We start from the raw sequence: 18,343 nt of genomic DNA on the forward strand, positions 1-18,343 counted from the left end.
AGAAATTAATACTGGTAAGTTACTGCTAACTACACTGTGGAATTTGTTAGGATTTCACCAATTTCTCTACTAATATCCCTTCTGTGTTCCAGGATCCAGTCCAGGATACTGTATTGTACTTAGCCTATTTTTTTTAATTGTTAACATTAAGAAAACAATAGAAACAAATTAACTAAGAAGTTAACTTGTTAAAAAGTTGAATAACTCAGAGGAAAAAAGATAAAGGCAGAAATTAACCAAAAATAATAGCTTGACAAATATAGGTTATTTGTTATGTGCAAAAAATTTTTTTTAATCATAAAGTAGGTAGATTCAAGGTAAAAAGGAAGTTACAACATTGGAAATTATAATAAAACAAATGAATTTTATGTAACTTTTTAAAATTCTGAGTAAAAGGAAAGATTTGAGAATTTATAAACCTTTAATAAGAGGTAAGTTCATGGTAGTATTTTATAAAAGCTGATGTTAGTATTTCTAAATAAAAGAGATGGAAGCCTTGAAGAAACTATTGCTGCTTAAAAAATTAGAACAGTTATCAAAAAAGTATTATACAGTTACATACAGATGATATTTTACTGGTGAGGTTTTCCAAATTTTCAAAGACAGGCAATATTAGTGTCATATGATCTACTTAATATATTTTATGAGACCAGTGTTATCTTTACACTAATACCTGCAAAGCATACACACATACACATACTAAACACATCTCTACCTTATCTGTAGGCCAGTATTACTTAGGAATACAGATACAAATGGGATCAAAATGGCAAATCAAGCACCCACATGTACCTTACCTGACACCCAAAATCCTTTGTAAAAATTAAGAAAATGTCATATTAGTATTGGAAAGTGAGACAGTTACTGTTAATAGTCTGACGTTTGAGAAATTTCTGTTAAGTGGATGGATATAGGATCAATGGTGGAGAGAACAATCTGGATCATGTTCAAGAGGACACAGAGGAATATGTCTTTTTGCTTCTCTGGGGTTGTGCTAAGCAGCAGGCATCACAGAGATTGGCCCGCAGGCTGAGACAGTGTATGTGGTCCCTAGAGCCAGAAAGGTGGCTCTAGGAATATTGAGATGTAGGGAGGATGCGGAGCCCCAGTCTGCAAGAATGAGCTCCTGTTGATATGTTGTGCCCTAGACCATGTTCAGCCCCTCCACTATCACTGGAGATGGGTCCTTATAATCATAGCTAACAGCCACGGGTTTTTGAACACTAATTTTTCTACCAAGAGTAAACAGCAGTGAACTAAAACTACCTAGACACTAGGGGGAAACCAGTGCCATGAGAGAGGTAGGTACTTGTCACCTCTGCTCACATTTGTGTCCCAGTTCCCAGAACCATGTGAACACTTTAAACACTTGTTATATCTATGAATAAAATAAAGATTTACCAGACTTCAACTTTTACTTGATTCTGGGGATTCAGTATCAACAAAACCCTGATTTTCTTTGTTTGCTTGGACTTCAGTGATGACAGGTTCATTTTAAAGCTGGTTTCCCTTGTGGAAGAAGGACTAGCAGTTCCAAAGATTGCTACACCCTACACCTGGAGTTGACAAACTTACTCTGTACAGAGCATCATAGAAAATATTTAGGGCTTTGCAGGCCATATAGTCCCTGTTGCAATTATTCAACTCTACCACTGTATCATGAAAGCAGCCATAGGAAATTTGTAAACAAATGAGTGTCACTGTATTCAAGTCAAATGATTTACAAAACCAGGTGGCCTGGAGGCTGCAGTTTGCCAGCTTCCCCCCTACACCATCTAAAACAAGCAAGTGTCTTTTTCTGGTAGCGCTCAGGAGGACAAGGGGACTTTCATTTCCAAAGTTCTCAATCCCTCCCATTTTAGCATACTGGCCTGAATTTTGTCAAATACCTGTTAATGAACCAATTTCTATACTAAATGGGGTGAGGCTGTCACACTGGTATAGAGTCCTCATGGCTCATACTGTGTACTGGTGGAAGGAGCTTGCTTGAAGGTCATGGGTTGCATGGAGCCAAAACTGCACAATAAGGAAGGCAGTAGGGGAATAGAATCTGGGTAGGTACCAGATAAGGTTCACATTGTAGAATTTATGACAGTGTATTGCAGTATGTGCAACTGTTGCCCTCCTAGATTGGATGTAGAGCCCTTGAGATCAGGCACCACACCGTTTGATTACTAGTAACAGCTTGCACCTTAGACAGGGCTTTAATTCAAATAAGTTGAAAGTGGCCAGAATCTTTTTTCATGGGGATTAACAGGGTGGGGCAAAAGTAGTTTTATAGTTGGAAATACGCAAAACACAGAGGTAATTATTCATTGTCAGTCATATAATGACAGGAAAAATTATTATTTGGAACATTTTTTTCATTGTTGATTAAAACTTTTCCTAGTTTATAAGGGACTAAATTTATTTATTTATTTTCCCCCTCTCTACCTTAAGGTTCACAAAAAGGATTCTGGCTTTTGGCGAGATTTTGGCTTTGGAATGACTTGTCAGTACCGATCAGATTTCCTGACTGTTGGTGAGTGTACATCACATTTAAGGAGAGGACTTTACGTATTACCTTATGTCATTTTTCTGAAAGATCTCAAATTTGAGTATTTTCCTCTTAAATTATATATGTCCAGGAATAGCTGAAAGGAAGAGTCTGGACGTAGGAAAGGCAAAATGAGTCTATAATTATTGTCTTTGAATAGCAAAAATGAGGTAGGTCATAAAGGTAAAACAAAAAGTGTTGTTTCTTTAAAATCAAAACACTGGTTTTTTTAAATATCTGTGTGACTCGTTACCCATATTTGCAGCTGATTTGAATTTTCTAACAAAAGATCATTACACAACTTTAGTGTTGTACTCATGGATTGTTACAGCAAGAAGTAATGTTGCGTTATCTGGTCGAAGGGCTTTTATACTTTTTATTGAGAAATGAAACCCCTTTAAATTGTCTATTGAACTGTTACGAAAAATTTCAGTATTTAAAACAAATGAACAAAAAGGCTGCTCTCTCTGACTCTGGTTGAAGTTGGAGTGGGGGACTTAGGGTTACTAATTTATTCATCACTCTCCTAAACCACAAATGACCATGAAGAATTTGGTTGAGGCTTCCTGCCATACCTCAGCTCCATTCTTATACAGCAGAAAATGAAGTGTTAGAGCATAGTTTCAGAAAGCAGGCTGAGATTTCAGTCATGTTGGCAGAGTAGGTAAACACTGTGCTAGTCTGCTGCTATTATTACATCAAAATTACAGCTAACATAAAACAACCACTTTTGGGAATCACCTGAAGACTAGGTAAACAGAATGCCTATAAATAAGATGAAAACAATAGCCCTGGCTGGTGTGGCTCAGTGGATTGATTGCCAGCCTGCAAATCAAGGAGTCGCTGGTTTGATTCCCAGTCTAGGGCACATACCTGAGTTGCGGGCCAGGTCCCCAGTAGGGGGCGCACGAGTGGCAACTGCACATTGATGTTTCTCTCCCTCTTTCTCCTTCCCTTCCCCTCTCTAAAAATACATAAATAAAATCTTTTTTTAAAAAGAACTATTTAAAAAAATATATAAAGTAAGGATAAAAAGAAGCCATGTTGAGACTGTTAACAAGACGATACGTAACAGGCTAGTTCATATCCACCTGTGAGTCAAGAGGGACATCTTGGCTGTAGAGTTATCCTCTGAGGAGCGAGGGGGCCCAGCCCCACACTGGGCTCGACAGCTCAGACCACCAGTGCTGGGCAGAGTAGTTCCCCCAGCCTGTAGCTGTAAAAATCATCATATGTTCTGTCTGGTTAAGAAAGAGGGCTTCTAGAGTCCCAGATACCTCTATTTAGGGGCCCATGCACAGACTTACTTGCTCATGGACACATCACTCTGAGCTCCAGCTCTGGGGCAGCAGCTTGAAAAGCACCACGGGTAAACAAGGGGGAACTGAATTATCTGGCTTTGGGGTGAGTTTTGGAAGGGCAGGTCTGTCCAAGACAAGTGCTGACAGGCACCATTTTCCTTTGTTAAGCTCTCCCCTCACCCAGCATGCATGCAACCAATCTAGGTCTTCATGAAACCAGCTATCACAGCTCAGACCACCCTGCTGATGCCCTGAGACTTCACCCAACCCACATATTTCAGCAGCTCTTCTCACAAGCAGCAGGCTGCAACCTGTGCTGTGAATTTCCTTATATCTCTCAAAGGTCCACAAATGCCTAACAAGCATCAGCTGTCCTCAGAATATCCTGTACTTCTTGCTAAGTGACCCTCAGCCTGGCACTAGTGGCCAGGCATCAATTTATAGCATAACCACTTACAGGTGCCTCCAAGCCCAGAACAGGCAGCTGCCAAGCACAGATTTCTTTGTAACTCCTACCATGTGGCCTCAGGTAAGGTATCGGCAGTGGCTGACATGGGCCTGCGCTGGTACTCCTCCCAAGAGGCCCCAGGAACAACACAGCCAGAGGTTGGCTTCAGACCACACTAGATCACCAACTAATAATCTCCAAAAAAGACATACCCAAAGGGTGGACTCCACAGGCACCAAAATCCTGCACTGAATCCCATTTCATGGGGTTAACCTCCACTCAACAGCTTATCTGCTGTGATCAGTTAGCCAGAAGGTCAGTCCCATCTCCTGATGTGCCAACAGCAATCAAAGCTCAACTACAACAGTAGTGCACACACAACCCACACAAAGGACAACCCTGAAGCACTTGGATCAGGTGACTGGGGAGATAGTGCCATGACACCTACTACATAAGGCCAGCTGGCCAAGACTGGGAAATGTAACAGATCTACCTAATGGCACAACACAAAGAGGCAGCCAAATTAAGGAAACAAAGTAACATGTCACAAATGAAAGAACTGGAGACAAAACTTCAGAAACAGAACTAAGTGAAATGGAGGAAAGCAATATACCAGATACAGAGGTCAAAACACTGCTTATGAGAATAAACTTAGGGGAAGAATAGATGAATCAATGAGACATCCCACAGAGAGAAACCTTAAAAAAGAACGAGTCAGTGGACTAGGTGGAAGTTACACTCACCTCCTCCCAGGACCAAATTGGAATTACAACTAAAATATAGAACAATCAACCTGAATAACCAACTGAAGACTGGCTAAACAGAAGTCTTATAACCAGGGGTTTACAGAAGCAGCCACATCGAGACTGGTAGGAAGCATGGAGATGCAAAATGTGCTGGCCCCACTCCTATGGGTGGTGGTTGAGATTCCAGAGGGATATCTCAGCTACAAATGTTTTCCCTTAGGAATATGGAGTCTCAGCCCCATACTGGGTTCCCCAGCCCAGAGCACCAGAGCTGGGAAGAGGCACCCACATAACACCTGGCTCTGAAAATCAGCAGGGATTCCACTACCAGTGTGAGAGGTCTGCTAGAGACCCAGGTGCCCTCTTAAAGGGTTAGTGCACAAAATCTCATTCAACAGCCACTAACCTTGGGTTCCAGCTGAGGGAGTACAGAGTAGATAACAGTCCTGTGAGGAGAGACTGGGTGTTTTGGCTTCAGAGAGAGAGCTGATCGGACAGCCACCAGGGTCCTGTGCTGAGTCTTCCCACACCACAGACACTGTTTCTTCAGTGAATAACTTCTCTCCATACAGCATCAGCCTGGGGGAATGCAGTAGCCCCACCATCTGGACTCCTTGTCACACCATACTGCAGAACTCATGCCCTGTTGAGTCAGCTGCCTGAGCCCAGAGTATAGAGGTCCGAGCAGACATGGGTTGTCACTTTGTGGATTGTGTGACTCTGAGACAGTGGAATACTCCCACCTTCCTGTGAGTTTGACCTGCGCCTCCCACCCCGGGGAGATCCACTGGCCCCATCCTCCGTATTCCCAGTGACTCCACCCTGCTGATCTTAGGCTCTCCAGGATGTCCAGGCAGAATCTGGAACAGACTCTAGAACTGGGGCCATTTTTCCCTTGCATGCCCGACCTGTGTAGAGCCCTTTCTTCACACAGCCAAATCTTGGTATGTTTAGGACTGATAAACTCTGTTGGCCTCACGCTGATGACTCTGACACCACACCATACCACAAAGGTCTGAGGTCACCCAGGTGGTGGCTGACAACCCTGGTGTGCTGTGGGCCTTTTTATTTTCGTCCTTACCCAAGAATATGTTTATTGATTTTAGAGAGAGAGGAAGGGGAAAGAGAGAGAGATATAAATCATTGCCTCCCATATGCACCCCAACCAAGGATCAAACCCACAGCCCTTTGGTGTACAGGACGATGCTCCAACTAGCTGAGCCACCTGGAAAGGCTACTGTGGGGTTTTTGCTCAGTAGCTTCAGAGCCAGCACTAACATGGAGTTTGAACCTGTATCAGTCTGTTGAACACCACTCAACCTACCTGGTGACTCACTGAGAACCTAGCCCATGCAACTTGAGTACTGCCAGAGGCTCTTTCAATGACTAGGCTAATAGGCAGCAAACAGGTGGAGGCAGGCAGAGGTAGATACCAGGATGCCTTAGGCCTTGTGCTGACCCTGAGGCTTGGTTTTGGTAGAGGCTGGCTTTGATGTGCAGCTTGGTTTCCATGCATACCAAAGCCTAGCAGAGGCATCCACAAACTGTGGATGACATTCTGACTTCAAACAGGTTGCTCAGGACCAGTCACAGCTAGCATCTGTCTTTGATATGCACCAGAATTCCTCCCAAGAGGCTCCAGAAACAACACATCCGGTTGAGGGCTTCAAACATCAGAGCAGGATCCAATTAGCTTCAGAAGCAGCACATCCAAAGGGAGATTTCAGCAGGCTCCAGAACCTGCTGAGGCAAATTCTGATTCGTGTGGTCAGCACCCACACAGCAGCCCCCTCATAGTCAGCCAACCTAAGGATCAACCCCATACACAAATGGGCCAATAACAAAGACTCAGTTGCAACAGGAGAGCTCACATAACCCACACAGTGGACATTTCTGGAGTACCCAACTTGGGTGATCAATGAGACATTGCCTCTGGGTCCCACAGAACACCTACTACATAAGGCCACCCTACCAAGACTGGGAGACATAGCAGATCTACCTAATACACAGAAACACAAAGAGGCAGCCAAAATTGGAAGACAAAAATGCACAAAATGAAAGAACAGGAGCTAACTCCAGAAAAAGCTAAACGAAATGGAGGTGAGAAGCTACCAGATAGAATTCAAAACAATGCTTATAAGGATGCTCAAGGAACTTGAATCATCCTTAGAAGAAGAATGGGTGGAATTAGTGAGAACTTAAACAAAGAGATAGCAAGCCTGGAAAGGGACGTAAAAACCATAAAAAATAACCAGTCAGAAATGTAGAATACATTATCTGAAATGAGAATATCCTAGAAGGAATAAACAATAGGTCAGATGAAGCAGAGGACTGAATTAATGATTTGGAATACAAGATAGCAGAAAACACCCAACTAGAGCAGCAAAAAGAAAAATGAATTTTTAAAAATGAGAATAGTTAGCCCTGGCTGCTCTGGCTCAGTGGTTGATTGCTGGCCTGTGAATCAAAGGGTCGCTGTTTCGATTCCCAGTCTGGGGGGCACATACCTGGGTTGCGGGCCAGGTCTCCAGTAAGGGACGCAAAAGAGGCAACCACATATTGATGTTTCCCTCCCTTTATTTCTGCGTGCCCTCCCCTCTCTAAAAAATAAATAAATAAAATCTTTTTTTGTTGGTTTTTTAAATTTTTAAAAATTTTTAAGTCACTTTTATTCTATTACAGTTGTCTCAAGTTTTCCCCCTTTGCCCTCCCCGCACATCCCACCCCACCCCCGTCTCCCACAGTCAATTCCTACTCTGTTGTCCATGTCTGTTGGTTATTTCTACATGTTTTTTGTCTAGTCCCTTTTCCTGCTTTACACCATTGTCTTCCTTCCCCTTCCCCTCTGGTCAGTTTCAGTCTGCTCCGTGTTTCCTTGCCTGAGGTTTATTTTGTTCATGAGTTTATTTTGTTGAATAGATGTGAGAACATATGGTATTAGTCTTTCACCCACTGGCTTATTTCACTTAGCATAATATCCTCCAGTTCCATCCATGTTGTCACTTTTAAAAAGTCAGAGTTCCTCTTTTTTGTTTTTAAATGCAGATTGATTTTATTTATTTATTTTTTAAATGTCAAGATCCATTATAAAATATTAAAAAATTTAAATCCATTATAAAGTCTCAGCAATTAAAACAATGTGACACCAGCATAGAAATAATCAAGTAGATCAATGAAATAAAATGAGCGTTGTAGAAACAAATGTATGTATTTGTCTAACAATGTTTATATATATGATTCAACTGATATTTCAAATCAGTGGGGGAAAATAAGGCTTATTCAACAAATAAGGTGCATGGACCACTATTATTTGAAATAAAACATATAGAGCCCTCTTTCACATATTATACCAAAAAAAATATTCAGGTGAGTTAAAAATCAATATGTAAAATTTAAGGAGTTTTAGAAGAAAATACAAAATAATGTTTTTCTTACCCCGAAGTAACATATTCAAACCCAGAAGTTATAAAGTAAGACATTGACAATAGGACCATATTAAACATTTAAGACTATATGATATGTATAAAAAAGTTAAAGGACAACTAACAGAAAAGGAAAGTATTGACTCTTCTTTTTTGCTTCTGCTTCTTAAATTGATCTGTCTTGATTTCCTGACTTTTTGGTGTGACCTCCTATGGTAGGAGACCGCTCTTTTTTCTTTCTGGATTTGCCTCTGATGATGTCAGATGTTGACCCTTTGTGACCTTAAACAGTCTATTCGAGACTTCCAGGCATCTATTGTCTGTGGCTGTCTCCTTCAGCTGTTAATCTAAATAAAATCTTTTTTTTAAAAATGAGAATAGTTTAAGGTGCCATTGGGCAACATGAAACATAATAACATCTGCATCATAGAGGTGCCAGAAGGAGAAGAGACAGAAGGGATTGAGAACCTATTTGAAAAAATAATAAACTTCCCTAACCTGGTGAAGGAAAAAGACACACAAGTCGGGCAAGCATAGAGACTCCCAAACAAGATGAACAAGAGGCCCACACCAAGACCTATCATAATGAAAATTACTGAGGTTAAAGACAAAGAGAGCATCTTCAAAGCAGCAAGAATAAGACAGTTACCTACAGGGGAGGTCATAAGACAGTCAGCTGATTTCTCAACAGGAATATGTCAGGCCAGAAAGGACTGGCAAAAAATACTCAAAGCGATGAAAAGGAAGAACCTACAACCAAGACTACTGTAGCCAGCATGACTGTCATTTAAAATCAAAGGAGAAGTAAAGAGTTTCCCAGACAGAAAGCTAAAGAAGTTAATTACCACCAAACCAGGATTACAGGAAAAGGTAAAACATCTTCTTTAAGAAGAAGAAAGAAAAAGATATCGGAGGGACATAGTTATAAAGAATAAAATGGCAATAGGTACATACCTATCAATAATCACTTTAAATGTAAATGGTTTAAATGCTTCAATAAAAAGACATATGTTAGCTGAATGGATAAGAAAACAACACCCAAAAATATGCTGTCTGCAAAGGATCCACCTCAGAATGACAGATGCACATAGAAAGTAAATAAATAGACAAAGATATTTAATGCAAATGGAAGTGAGAAATAAAAGCTAGAGTAGCAATACTTATATCAGAGAACATAACTTTAAAAAAACAGGTATAATAAGAGACAAAGGACATTACATAATGTTAAAGGGATCAGTCCAGAGGATTTAACTCTTGTAAATATTTATGCACCCAACATAGGAGCACCTAGATATATAAAGCAAATCTTGATGGACATAAAGAAAGAAATGCCTAGTAATGCGGTTGTAGTATAGGGGATTTTAACACACCATTGACATCAATGGATAGATCTTCCACAGAGAAAATCAACAGGAAAATAGTGGCCTTAAATGACACACTAGACCAGAAGGATTTAATTGAAATCTTCAGAGCATTTCACCACAAAGCAACGAACTAGACATTCTTTTGAAGTGCATGTGGGACGTTTTCTAGGAGACCACAAGTTTGGACACAAAATTAGTCTCAGTAAATTTGAGAAGATTGAAATCATGTCAAGCATCTTCTCTGACCATAATTGTGTGAAACTGGAAATCACAAAAATAAAAAACACTGGAAAACACATGGACACACGGAGGCTAAACAACATGTTACTAAACAATGAATGGGTTAACAGTAAGATCAAGGAAGAAATTTAAAAATACCTTGAAGCAAATGAAAACAAGAACACAACCCAAAATATATGGGACACAGTGAAAGCAATCTTAAGAAGGAAATTGGTAGCATTACAGGTCCAGCACAAGAAACAAGAAAAATCTCAAAAAAAATAGCATTACACTTAAAGGAACTAGAAAAAGAACAACAAAGCCCAGTATCAGTAGAAGAAAGGAAATAAAGATCAGAGAAGATAAACAGAGTATAAAAAGAAATACAAAAGACGAATGAAACCAAGAGTTGGTTCTTTGAAAAGATAGATTGATAAATGTTTAAAGAGACTCATCAAGAAAAAAGAAAAAGAGGGCCCAAATATGTAAAATCAGAAATGAAAGAGGAGAATAACAACTGACATAAAAATACCATGGATTATGAGGAAGTACTGCAGACAACTATATGCCAATAAATTGAACAATCTGAGCAAAATGGATAAATTCCTAGAAACATACAATCTTCTAAAACTGAAGCGGGAAGAATCAGAAAATCTAAATAGATCGATTACAGCTAATGAAATTGAAGCAGTAATCAAGAAACTTCCATCAAGCAAAAGTCCTGGACCTGATGGTTTCACAGGTGAATTGTTCCCAAACAGTCAAAGAATTAGTACCTATCCTTCTCAAACTATTCCAAAAAGCTCAAGAGGAGGGAAGACTCCCAAGCTGTTTTTATGAGTTCAGCATTATTCTAATTCAAAAACCAGATAAAGATGCTACAGAGAAAGAAAATTATAGGTCAATATTCCTGATGAAAATAGATGCAAAAATCCTCAACAAAATATCAGTAATTCAATGTCAGCAATACATTAAGATCTTACACCATAATCAAATGAGATTTATTCCTGGGATGCATGGTTGGTACTATATTTGCAAATCAGTTAACATAATATACCACATAAACAAAATGAAGGATAAAAATGATATCATATTAATAGGTGCAGAAGAAGCATTTGACAAAATTCATCCCCCATTTATGATTTTTTAAAAAACCTCTCAGCATAGTATGAATAGAGGAAACATACCTAAACATAATAAAGGCCATAACAAACCCACAGCTAACATCATAGTGGGAGAAAATGTTTCCCTTAAGATCAGGATCAAGACAGGCATGTCTACTTTTACCACTTTTATTCAATACAGAATAAGTCTTTGCCTCACCAATCAGTCAAGAAAAGGAAATAAATTGGAAAGGAAGAAGTAATATAGGCATTATTTACAGGTGACATGGTATACTCTATATAGAGAATCCTAAAGATTCCATTGAAAACTACTAGAACTGATAAATGAGTAAAGTAGAAGGATACAAAATAAATACTCAGAAATCAGTTGCATTTTTATACACCAATAATGAACTTTCAAAAAGGAAACTAAGAAAACAATCTTAAAATTGTATCAGTAAAAAACACCTAGGAATAAATTTAACCAAGAGGGTAAAAGACCTGTACTTGGAAAATTTTAAGACTGAAGAAAGAAATTGATGAAGATACTAATAAATAGAAGCATATACTGTGCTCATGGATGGGAAGAATTAACACTAAATGTCCATACTACCCAAAGCAATCGATAGATTCAGTGGAATTTCTATCAAAATGCCAATGGTATATTTCACAGAACTAGAACAAATATTCTAAAAATTTATATGGAACCACAAAAGATTTTGAATAGACAGACAAAGCAATCTTGAGAAAGAAGAACAAAGTGGAGGTATTACACTACCTGATATGAAACTATACTACAAGGCCATAGTAATCATGACTGGTATAAAAAAGAAATATAAATCAACAGAACACAATAGAAAGCCCAGAAATACATTTATGATTATATGGTCAATTAATATGTGAAAAAGGAGGCAACATACAGTGGGGTAATGACAGTCTTTTTAATAAATGGTGTTGGGAGAATTGGACAGATACATGCAAAAAATGAAACTAGACCACCTTCTTACACTATATAGAAGAATAAATTCAAAATGAATCAAAGGCTTAAATGTAAGACCCAAAACTATAAAACTCCAAAAAGGAAGCATAGGCAGTAAAATCTCTGACATTTCTCTTAGCAATATTTTTTTCTGATGCATTTCCTGGGGCAAAGGAAACAAAAGAAAAAGTAAACAAATGGGGCTACATCAACCAAAAAGTTTTTGCACAGCAAAAGAAACCATCCTATGATGTTGGCTGGTGAGAAAGGGAGCCCCTTCCCTCAGGGGCACTTCTTTGTGGAAATTTTGGAGCTTCTGTTTCTTTCTCTTTCCTTTCCTTTTGATAATCCCATTATATGTATGTTATGTCTTTTGTAGTTGCCCTATACTTCTTGAATATGCTTTGCTGCTTTTGTTTGTTTTTCCCAGTCGTCTTTGTCTTAGCTTTTCAGTTTTGGAAGTTTCTATTGACATGTCCTCAACCTCAGATTCTTTTCTCAGCCAGTTCCATTTACTGTCCTATTAGTAGGACATTCTTCATTTCTGTTTCATTGTTTTTTATCTTTAGCATTTCATTTTTATGTTTTCTTAGTTTCTCTTTCCCTTTCCTTCATTACTCATCTGTTCTTGGATGTTGTCTACTTTTTCCATTAAAGTCTCTAGCAGTTAATCATAGTTGTTTTAAATTCTAAGTCTCTGCCATATGAGCCTGGTTCTGATGCTTGCTCTGGTCCCTTGAAACTGTTCTTTGCCCTTTAATATGCCTAGTTTTTTCTTCATAGCTGGACATGACATACTGGGTAGAGGAAACTGCAGTAAATCGGTCTTGAGTAATGTGGTAGTGGGCTGTGGGAGAAGAGGTGTGTCTGGACTGTGAACTTTGCAAGCGTTTGTCAGACACTGCCCCTCACCTTCGGTGGGACAGGAAAGCTAAAGTAGGTTATTAAAATGCTCTGGCATGTTTCAGAACCATTACTTTCCTCTCCCCCTTCTGGAAGCATTGGGGGATGTTTCTCCCATCTTCATTGTTAGAACCTTGTAGAGCTCCTAGAAGTAAAACTCACAAAAGTATAGGGGCCCTCCTGTGAATAGGCCCTCCTGGAGTTGAGCCTCTAGCAATTCATTGATTGCAGCTGAGATTTTCCTACCCTTGCACTGGTTCCCTAATTTCTCATGAATTTCTGCTCTAACAATTGTGGTTATATCCTACCCACTTATCATGTCTCTCCAGTTTGGGGGTGGGGAGCACTTTGCCCCATGACTTTATTTCTCTGAGGAGTCTGAGAAACATTACTGATTTTTTTAATTTGTTAAGCTTTTAAAATTTGTTGTTAGGATGCAGTGTTGACTTTTAAGCTCTTTATGTGCTGAACCAGAAACTTGAAGTTCCCCATTTATTTTAAGTATCTATACCATCTCTGATATTTGAAGAATTTATTTGTACTTACAAGGCACAAAAGCCCATATGTCTCAGACATAGCTTTTAGTGAAGCTGTGGCTATTTAAAGTAATGCTTTTTACAGATCCCTGGATTATTGTCATCCTGTGGATGTGAAATTCAGTGGAGTACAATTATTTGACAGAAGACATAATTTGAAAACCCAGTTCTTAATAAAAGAATTAATTTTTCTCAGTGTTTAAGAATCTTTTATAGCTTTAAAAATAAACAAACTAAAAATGGTTTTTGTTTGCCATGCTTCTTTAAAAAGCATTTTTATTCAACTCAAATTAGTCTCAACTCCCATTTCATGTGCCCTTTCTAGTTAACCCTCTGCCCATTCTCTCAGAATTGTTCTACGTGAGGTTATAAGTGACATTTATGTTGCCAGATCTAGTTGACTTCTTTTTATGTTCTTAGTTGAGCAGCACATGCTTGACCATTTCTTCCTCAAGACACTTTCTTCACTTAACTATTGTGATAGCACATTTTGTAGAATTTTCTCTCTCCTCTGGGGCCATTTCTCAGTCTCTTGCAGACTGACCTTCCCCTGCCTATTTAACCTCTATTTATTAGCATTTGTTACCATTTAGACCTGGACTCTGCTTTTAAATTTATATCTCTAGCTTAGACATTTCTTTTTCTTCCCTCTGGTAAGTTTTACGCAACCCAGCAAAACTTGCATCTCAAAGGAGAGAAAGAAAACAATAAAATATTCATGGTGGTTAGATCATGGGTGATTTATATTTCCTTCTTGACTTTCTCAAAATTTTCTATAGAACTTTGAAGTGTACAAAGTAGTCTCAAATATTTAATTTCATTTCAATAGTCTCAACAACAGACCTTGAACTCCTAGATGTCATCTGGTAACTGGACTTCCAAACCAGAATGTCAGTCCTCAACATGAGGTGTCTGTGGACTATATTCCATGCCATCTCATTTGAAACAGAACATTTAAAGTCTTTACCGGGATTGACTGTGTTCCAGCTGCTAGGTAGTTACTTAGAGTGCTAATTTTGATCCTACAGGTGGATTTGACATGGAAGTTAAAGGCTGGGGTGGAGAAGATGTTCATCTTTATCGAAAATACTTACATGGTGACCTGATTGTGATTCGGACTCCAGTTCCTGGTCTTTTCCACCTCTGGCATGAGAAACACTGTGCTGATGAGTTGACCCCCGAGCAGTACCGCATGTGCATCCAGTCCAAAGCCATGAATGAAGCCTCTCACTCACACATGGGAATGCTGGTCTTCAGGGAGGAGATAGAGACACATCTCCGCAAAAAAGCATACAGGACAAATAGTGAAGTTGTTGGTTAATGTAACCATTAGTTGAACCACAACCCAGTACCAAACCACAAACCAGCACTATTTGTTTAGCCTTAATTCCAGTTCCAGATGTAGTGCCTCTTTTAGGGAAGACATGCTTATCTTTTGTGTTCTTTCTAACATTACTTTAGGAGTTTAACTTCATATGAAAAGAAAAAGCAACTGTTTCAATGCAAAGTCTCTGTTTTGTGAGAATGCTCCATCTGGAATCATTGATAAATCAAAATTTGGTGTTTGGTTCCAGAAGTAGTTTTGAGTTAGTTTCTACTCTACCCATGTTCTCATGTGTTCTGGTTGCATCTATGATGATGATGGGTAAGGAGCATCTCATTCCTGCACAGATGGAGAATTACAGATAGAGTGTGTGGACAAAGGTTTTTCACCTAACCACTTGAGTCAACTTGCTTGGTTTTTAAATGAAGATCATTGGTCAGTTGCTTGAAGAATCCTTTTTCACTGAAACGGAGGATAATTAAATGACACATCTGAAATCCCCAACCAATCAAGAGAAGACAGAAGTAAAAACCCCTTCTTGTTGTTTAGTCCCCTAAATGTCTGTTTTATTACCCAAGCAAATGGGTAATAGTTGGAAATACTTAGAATCTATGACTTAATTAAAAATATAGGGTGTTATTACTTTGTCATAATGTTCAGGATTAGAAGTCAGAGTTTCTGTAGACTGTTTCAAGAGAACTACAATCAGCATGGCAACGTCTCTAACAGACATTGAATTATGTTGGGGCACAGGACACCAGTGGTCTGGTAACATCATGAGCCAGGGCTCTGTCAGGACCTTCTAGTGGTGGGTGGTTCAGAATAGATGAGCATAGCATGATGCTATGTGTTTTTGGTTTGTACTGTCTCCTTTAGCATGGATCCATATGTATTTACAATCCTTTTTTCCTAATATGTTAATATATGTTACATCTGTATTTGCGTTATTAGCATAATACTTTGAGTTGATAGTTTTACAGAAGGGAGAAAAGGAAAATGAGATATATATACCATAAGATCAGACTGATTTGAGGAGAGGAGAGGGAGAAGAGTATGAATGGAAATCTGGATTATAGACTATTTTAGAGATATATATTACTTGCAGATAGAATGATGTTTTGAGGTATAAATTGTATTAATGAGACAAGATGAATAAGGACTTATATTCAGATAGGACCATACTATGTTATGTATCACACATGAATCTTTTACCATAGCGTCAATTGCTAAATCCAGAAATTAGAGATATGGTGAAAGGCATGTGTAGATTTTTTAAACTTTAGCTTTTAACAAGGGCCCAGCGTTGTTTTTTCTATTTGTATATAAACCTCTGGAAAAATCACAGAAGAAAAATCATTACTCTTTCGACTCAGTAAATCATACCATGAAATATTATAAATTCCAAATTTCTTGGTGCTATATGAATTCAATTTTATAATAACTCTTACTAATTATCCTTACAAGTTTTAAGTTGGGATAGCACTTAGGCTTTCTTTTTTAAGATGTGTAAAATGTTTAGTGCAGTTATTCAGGCTGTTGTCTACTTTGATATAAAAGTATTATGAAGACCAGGGAAAAGTGAGGGAACCTAATTAATTATTTGCCAAGGTAAGTTTCAGCTTGTTTTTTGACAGAATCAAATGATTTTTTTCCTGATTTTTTTTTTTAAACTAACTTTTATCTTAAAGATGGAAGCTAAGCAGTGGAAACATTGTCATGTTTTTTACATTAAATGGTACCAATAAAGTATTTTATTACCAAAAATTAAATGAAAATGTGATAAATTAATTTCTGTTGTAAAATATCGTAAGTACAAATATGTATAACTGTGTACTTTAAAGAATAATAAGGGAAACATCAGGGCATGAGCTACCCCGATTAAGATACAGAGCATTACCAATTAAAGGCCTTCTGTGTGCTGCTTCTTGATCACATAGCCTCTCTCTCCATTGTAATCACCAACTTGATGTTTGTGGTAATTTTTCACCTGTTTTTCTTCCAAGTTTTCCCAATTATGTGTTTACCTCTACCCAGTGAATATACATACATATTAATTCAGTATGTATTTTTAGCTCTCAATTTTTGAGGTTTACCAATGTTAATCTCAAAATTAACTTATGTTTAATACTGACTAGTATTCCACTGTATGAATACAGTCATGTGCTGCATAATGACTTTTCAGTCAATGGACAGACCATATATATGACATTGGTCCCATAAGATTATAATGGAGCTGACAAATTCCTGTCACCTTGTGATGTTAAAACATCAGAATCACTGTCTTGAGGACTAAGGAGTACACCATTGCCTTTAAACCAACTATTCCAAAATGTTTATTGAAATCCCACTATATGCTTAGTACCATTCTAGACATTGAGTACAACAGTGAACAAGAATAGTGGAGCTTAACCTTGGCCATCTGGCTCTGTTGGTTGGAGCATCATCCTGTGCACCAAAGGTTGTGCATTTGATCCCTGGTCAGGGCACATACCGAGGTTGTGGGTTCAATCCCCCGTTGAGGCACATACAGAAGGTGACAAATCGAAGTTTCTCATTTCTCTTTTAAAAACCAATAAAAGAATATGCTTGGGTGAGGATTTAAAGAAAAAAAAGAATGGTGGAGCTTATATTGTAGCTCTGGAGAGTTCTGCCTGGGTAGCTTAGTTGGTTAGAGCATCATCCTGGATGACATGCCAAGGTTGCAAGTTTGATCCCCAGTCAGGTCACATACAAGAATAAACCAATGGATGCATAATAAATGGAACAAAAATTGCTCTTTCTTTCCCCTTCCTCTCTTTCTCAAAATTAGTCAATCAATAAATATTGTACTTCTGGAGAGACAGAATTTGTAGCACAATGCATTACTCACATGTTTGTGGTGAGACTGGTATAAGCAAACCTGTGCTGTCAGTCATATAGCGCATATAATTATGTACCGTATGTCATACTTGATATTAAATGACTGTGTTACTGGTTTATGTATTTACTACACTTTCTATCGTTATTTAATAGTGCACTTTTACAAAAAAAAGTTCGCTGTGAAACATGGTATTGCCCTGGCAGCAACATATGACATCTCATGTTTACTGCTGCTTCTTGATTGCATCATTTTCTTCTGCTTGATTTAATCTCGTGTTGCTTGATAAATTTAGCATAGCCTAAGTGTGCAATTTTTTAAATCTACAGTATTGTACAGTAATAGTCTCGACCTTCGCATTCACTCATCACTCACAGACTCCCCTAGCGCAATTCTAGTCATGCAGGCTCCATTCATGGTAAGTACCCTACACAGGTGCACCATTTTTTAACTTTTATATTGTATTTTTAGAGTACCTTTTCTGTTTCGATATGTTTGGATACACAAATACTTAACCATTGTGTTACTGTTTTCAACAGTATTCAGTACAGTAACATGCTGTACAGGCCTGTAGCCTAGAAGCAATAGGCTATTTCATATAGCCT

General features: G+C 38.3%; 1 protein-coding gene across 2 annotated transcripts in view; it reads left to right on the forward strand.

Moving 5' to 3' along the window:
• CSGALNACT2 (chondroitin sulfate N-acetylgalactosaminyltransferase 2) overlaps window positions 1–17,784 on the forward strand; it is a 67,465-nt gene extending 49,681 nt beyond the window's left edge. For both annotated transcript variants that reach the window (XM_054576860.1, XM_054576859.1), the window contains 2 exons: window positions 2,440–2,521; window positions 14,586–17,784. In XM_054576860.1, coding sequence (XP_054432835.1) covers window positions 2,440–2,521; window positions 14,586–14,878 — 375 coding nt within the window. In that variant the 3' untranslated portion in view covers window positions 14,879–17,784. The remainder of the gene's footprint in view (window positions 1–2,439; window positions 2,522–14,585) is intronic.
• The last annotated feature ends 559 nt before the right edge of the window (window positions 17,785–18,343 follow it).

This window comes from Pteronotus mesoamericanus, unplaced genomic scaffold (genome assembly GCF_021234165.1).
Source record: "Pteronotus mesoamericanus isolate MK-2021 breed Mesoamerican mustached bat unplaced genomic scaffold, CSHL_Meso_final contig_35, whole genome shotgun sequence".
Taxonomy (NCBI): Eukaryota; Metazoa; Chordata; class Mammalia; order Chiroptera; family Mormoopidae; genus Pteronotus; species Pteronotus mesoamericanus.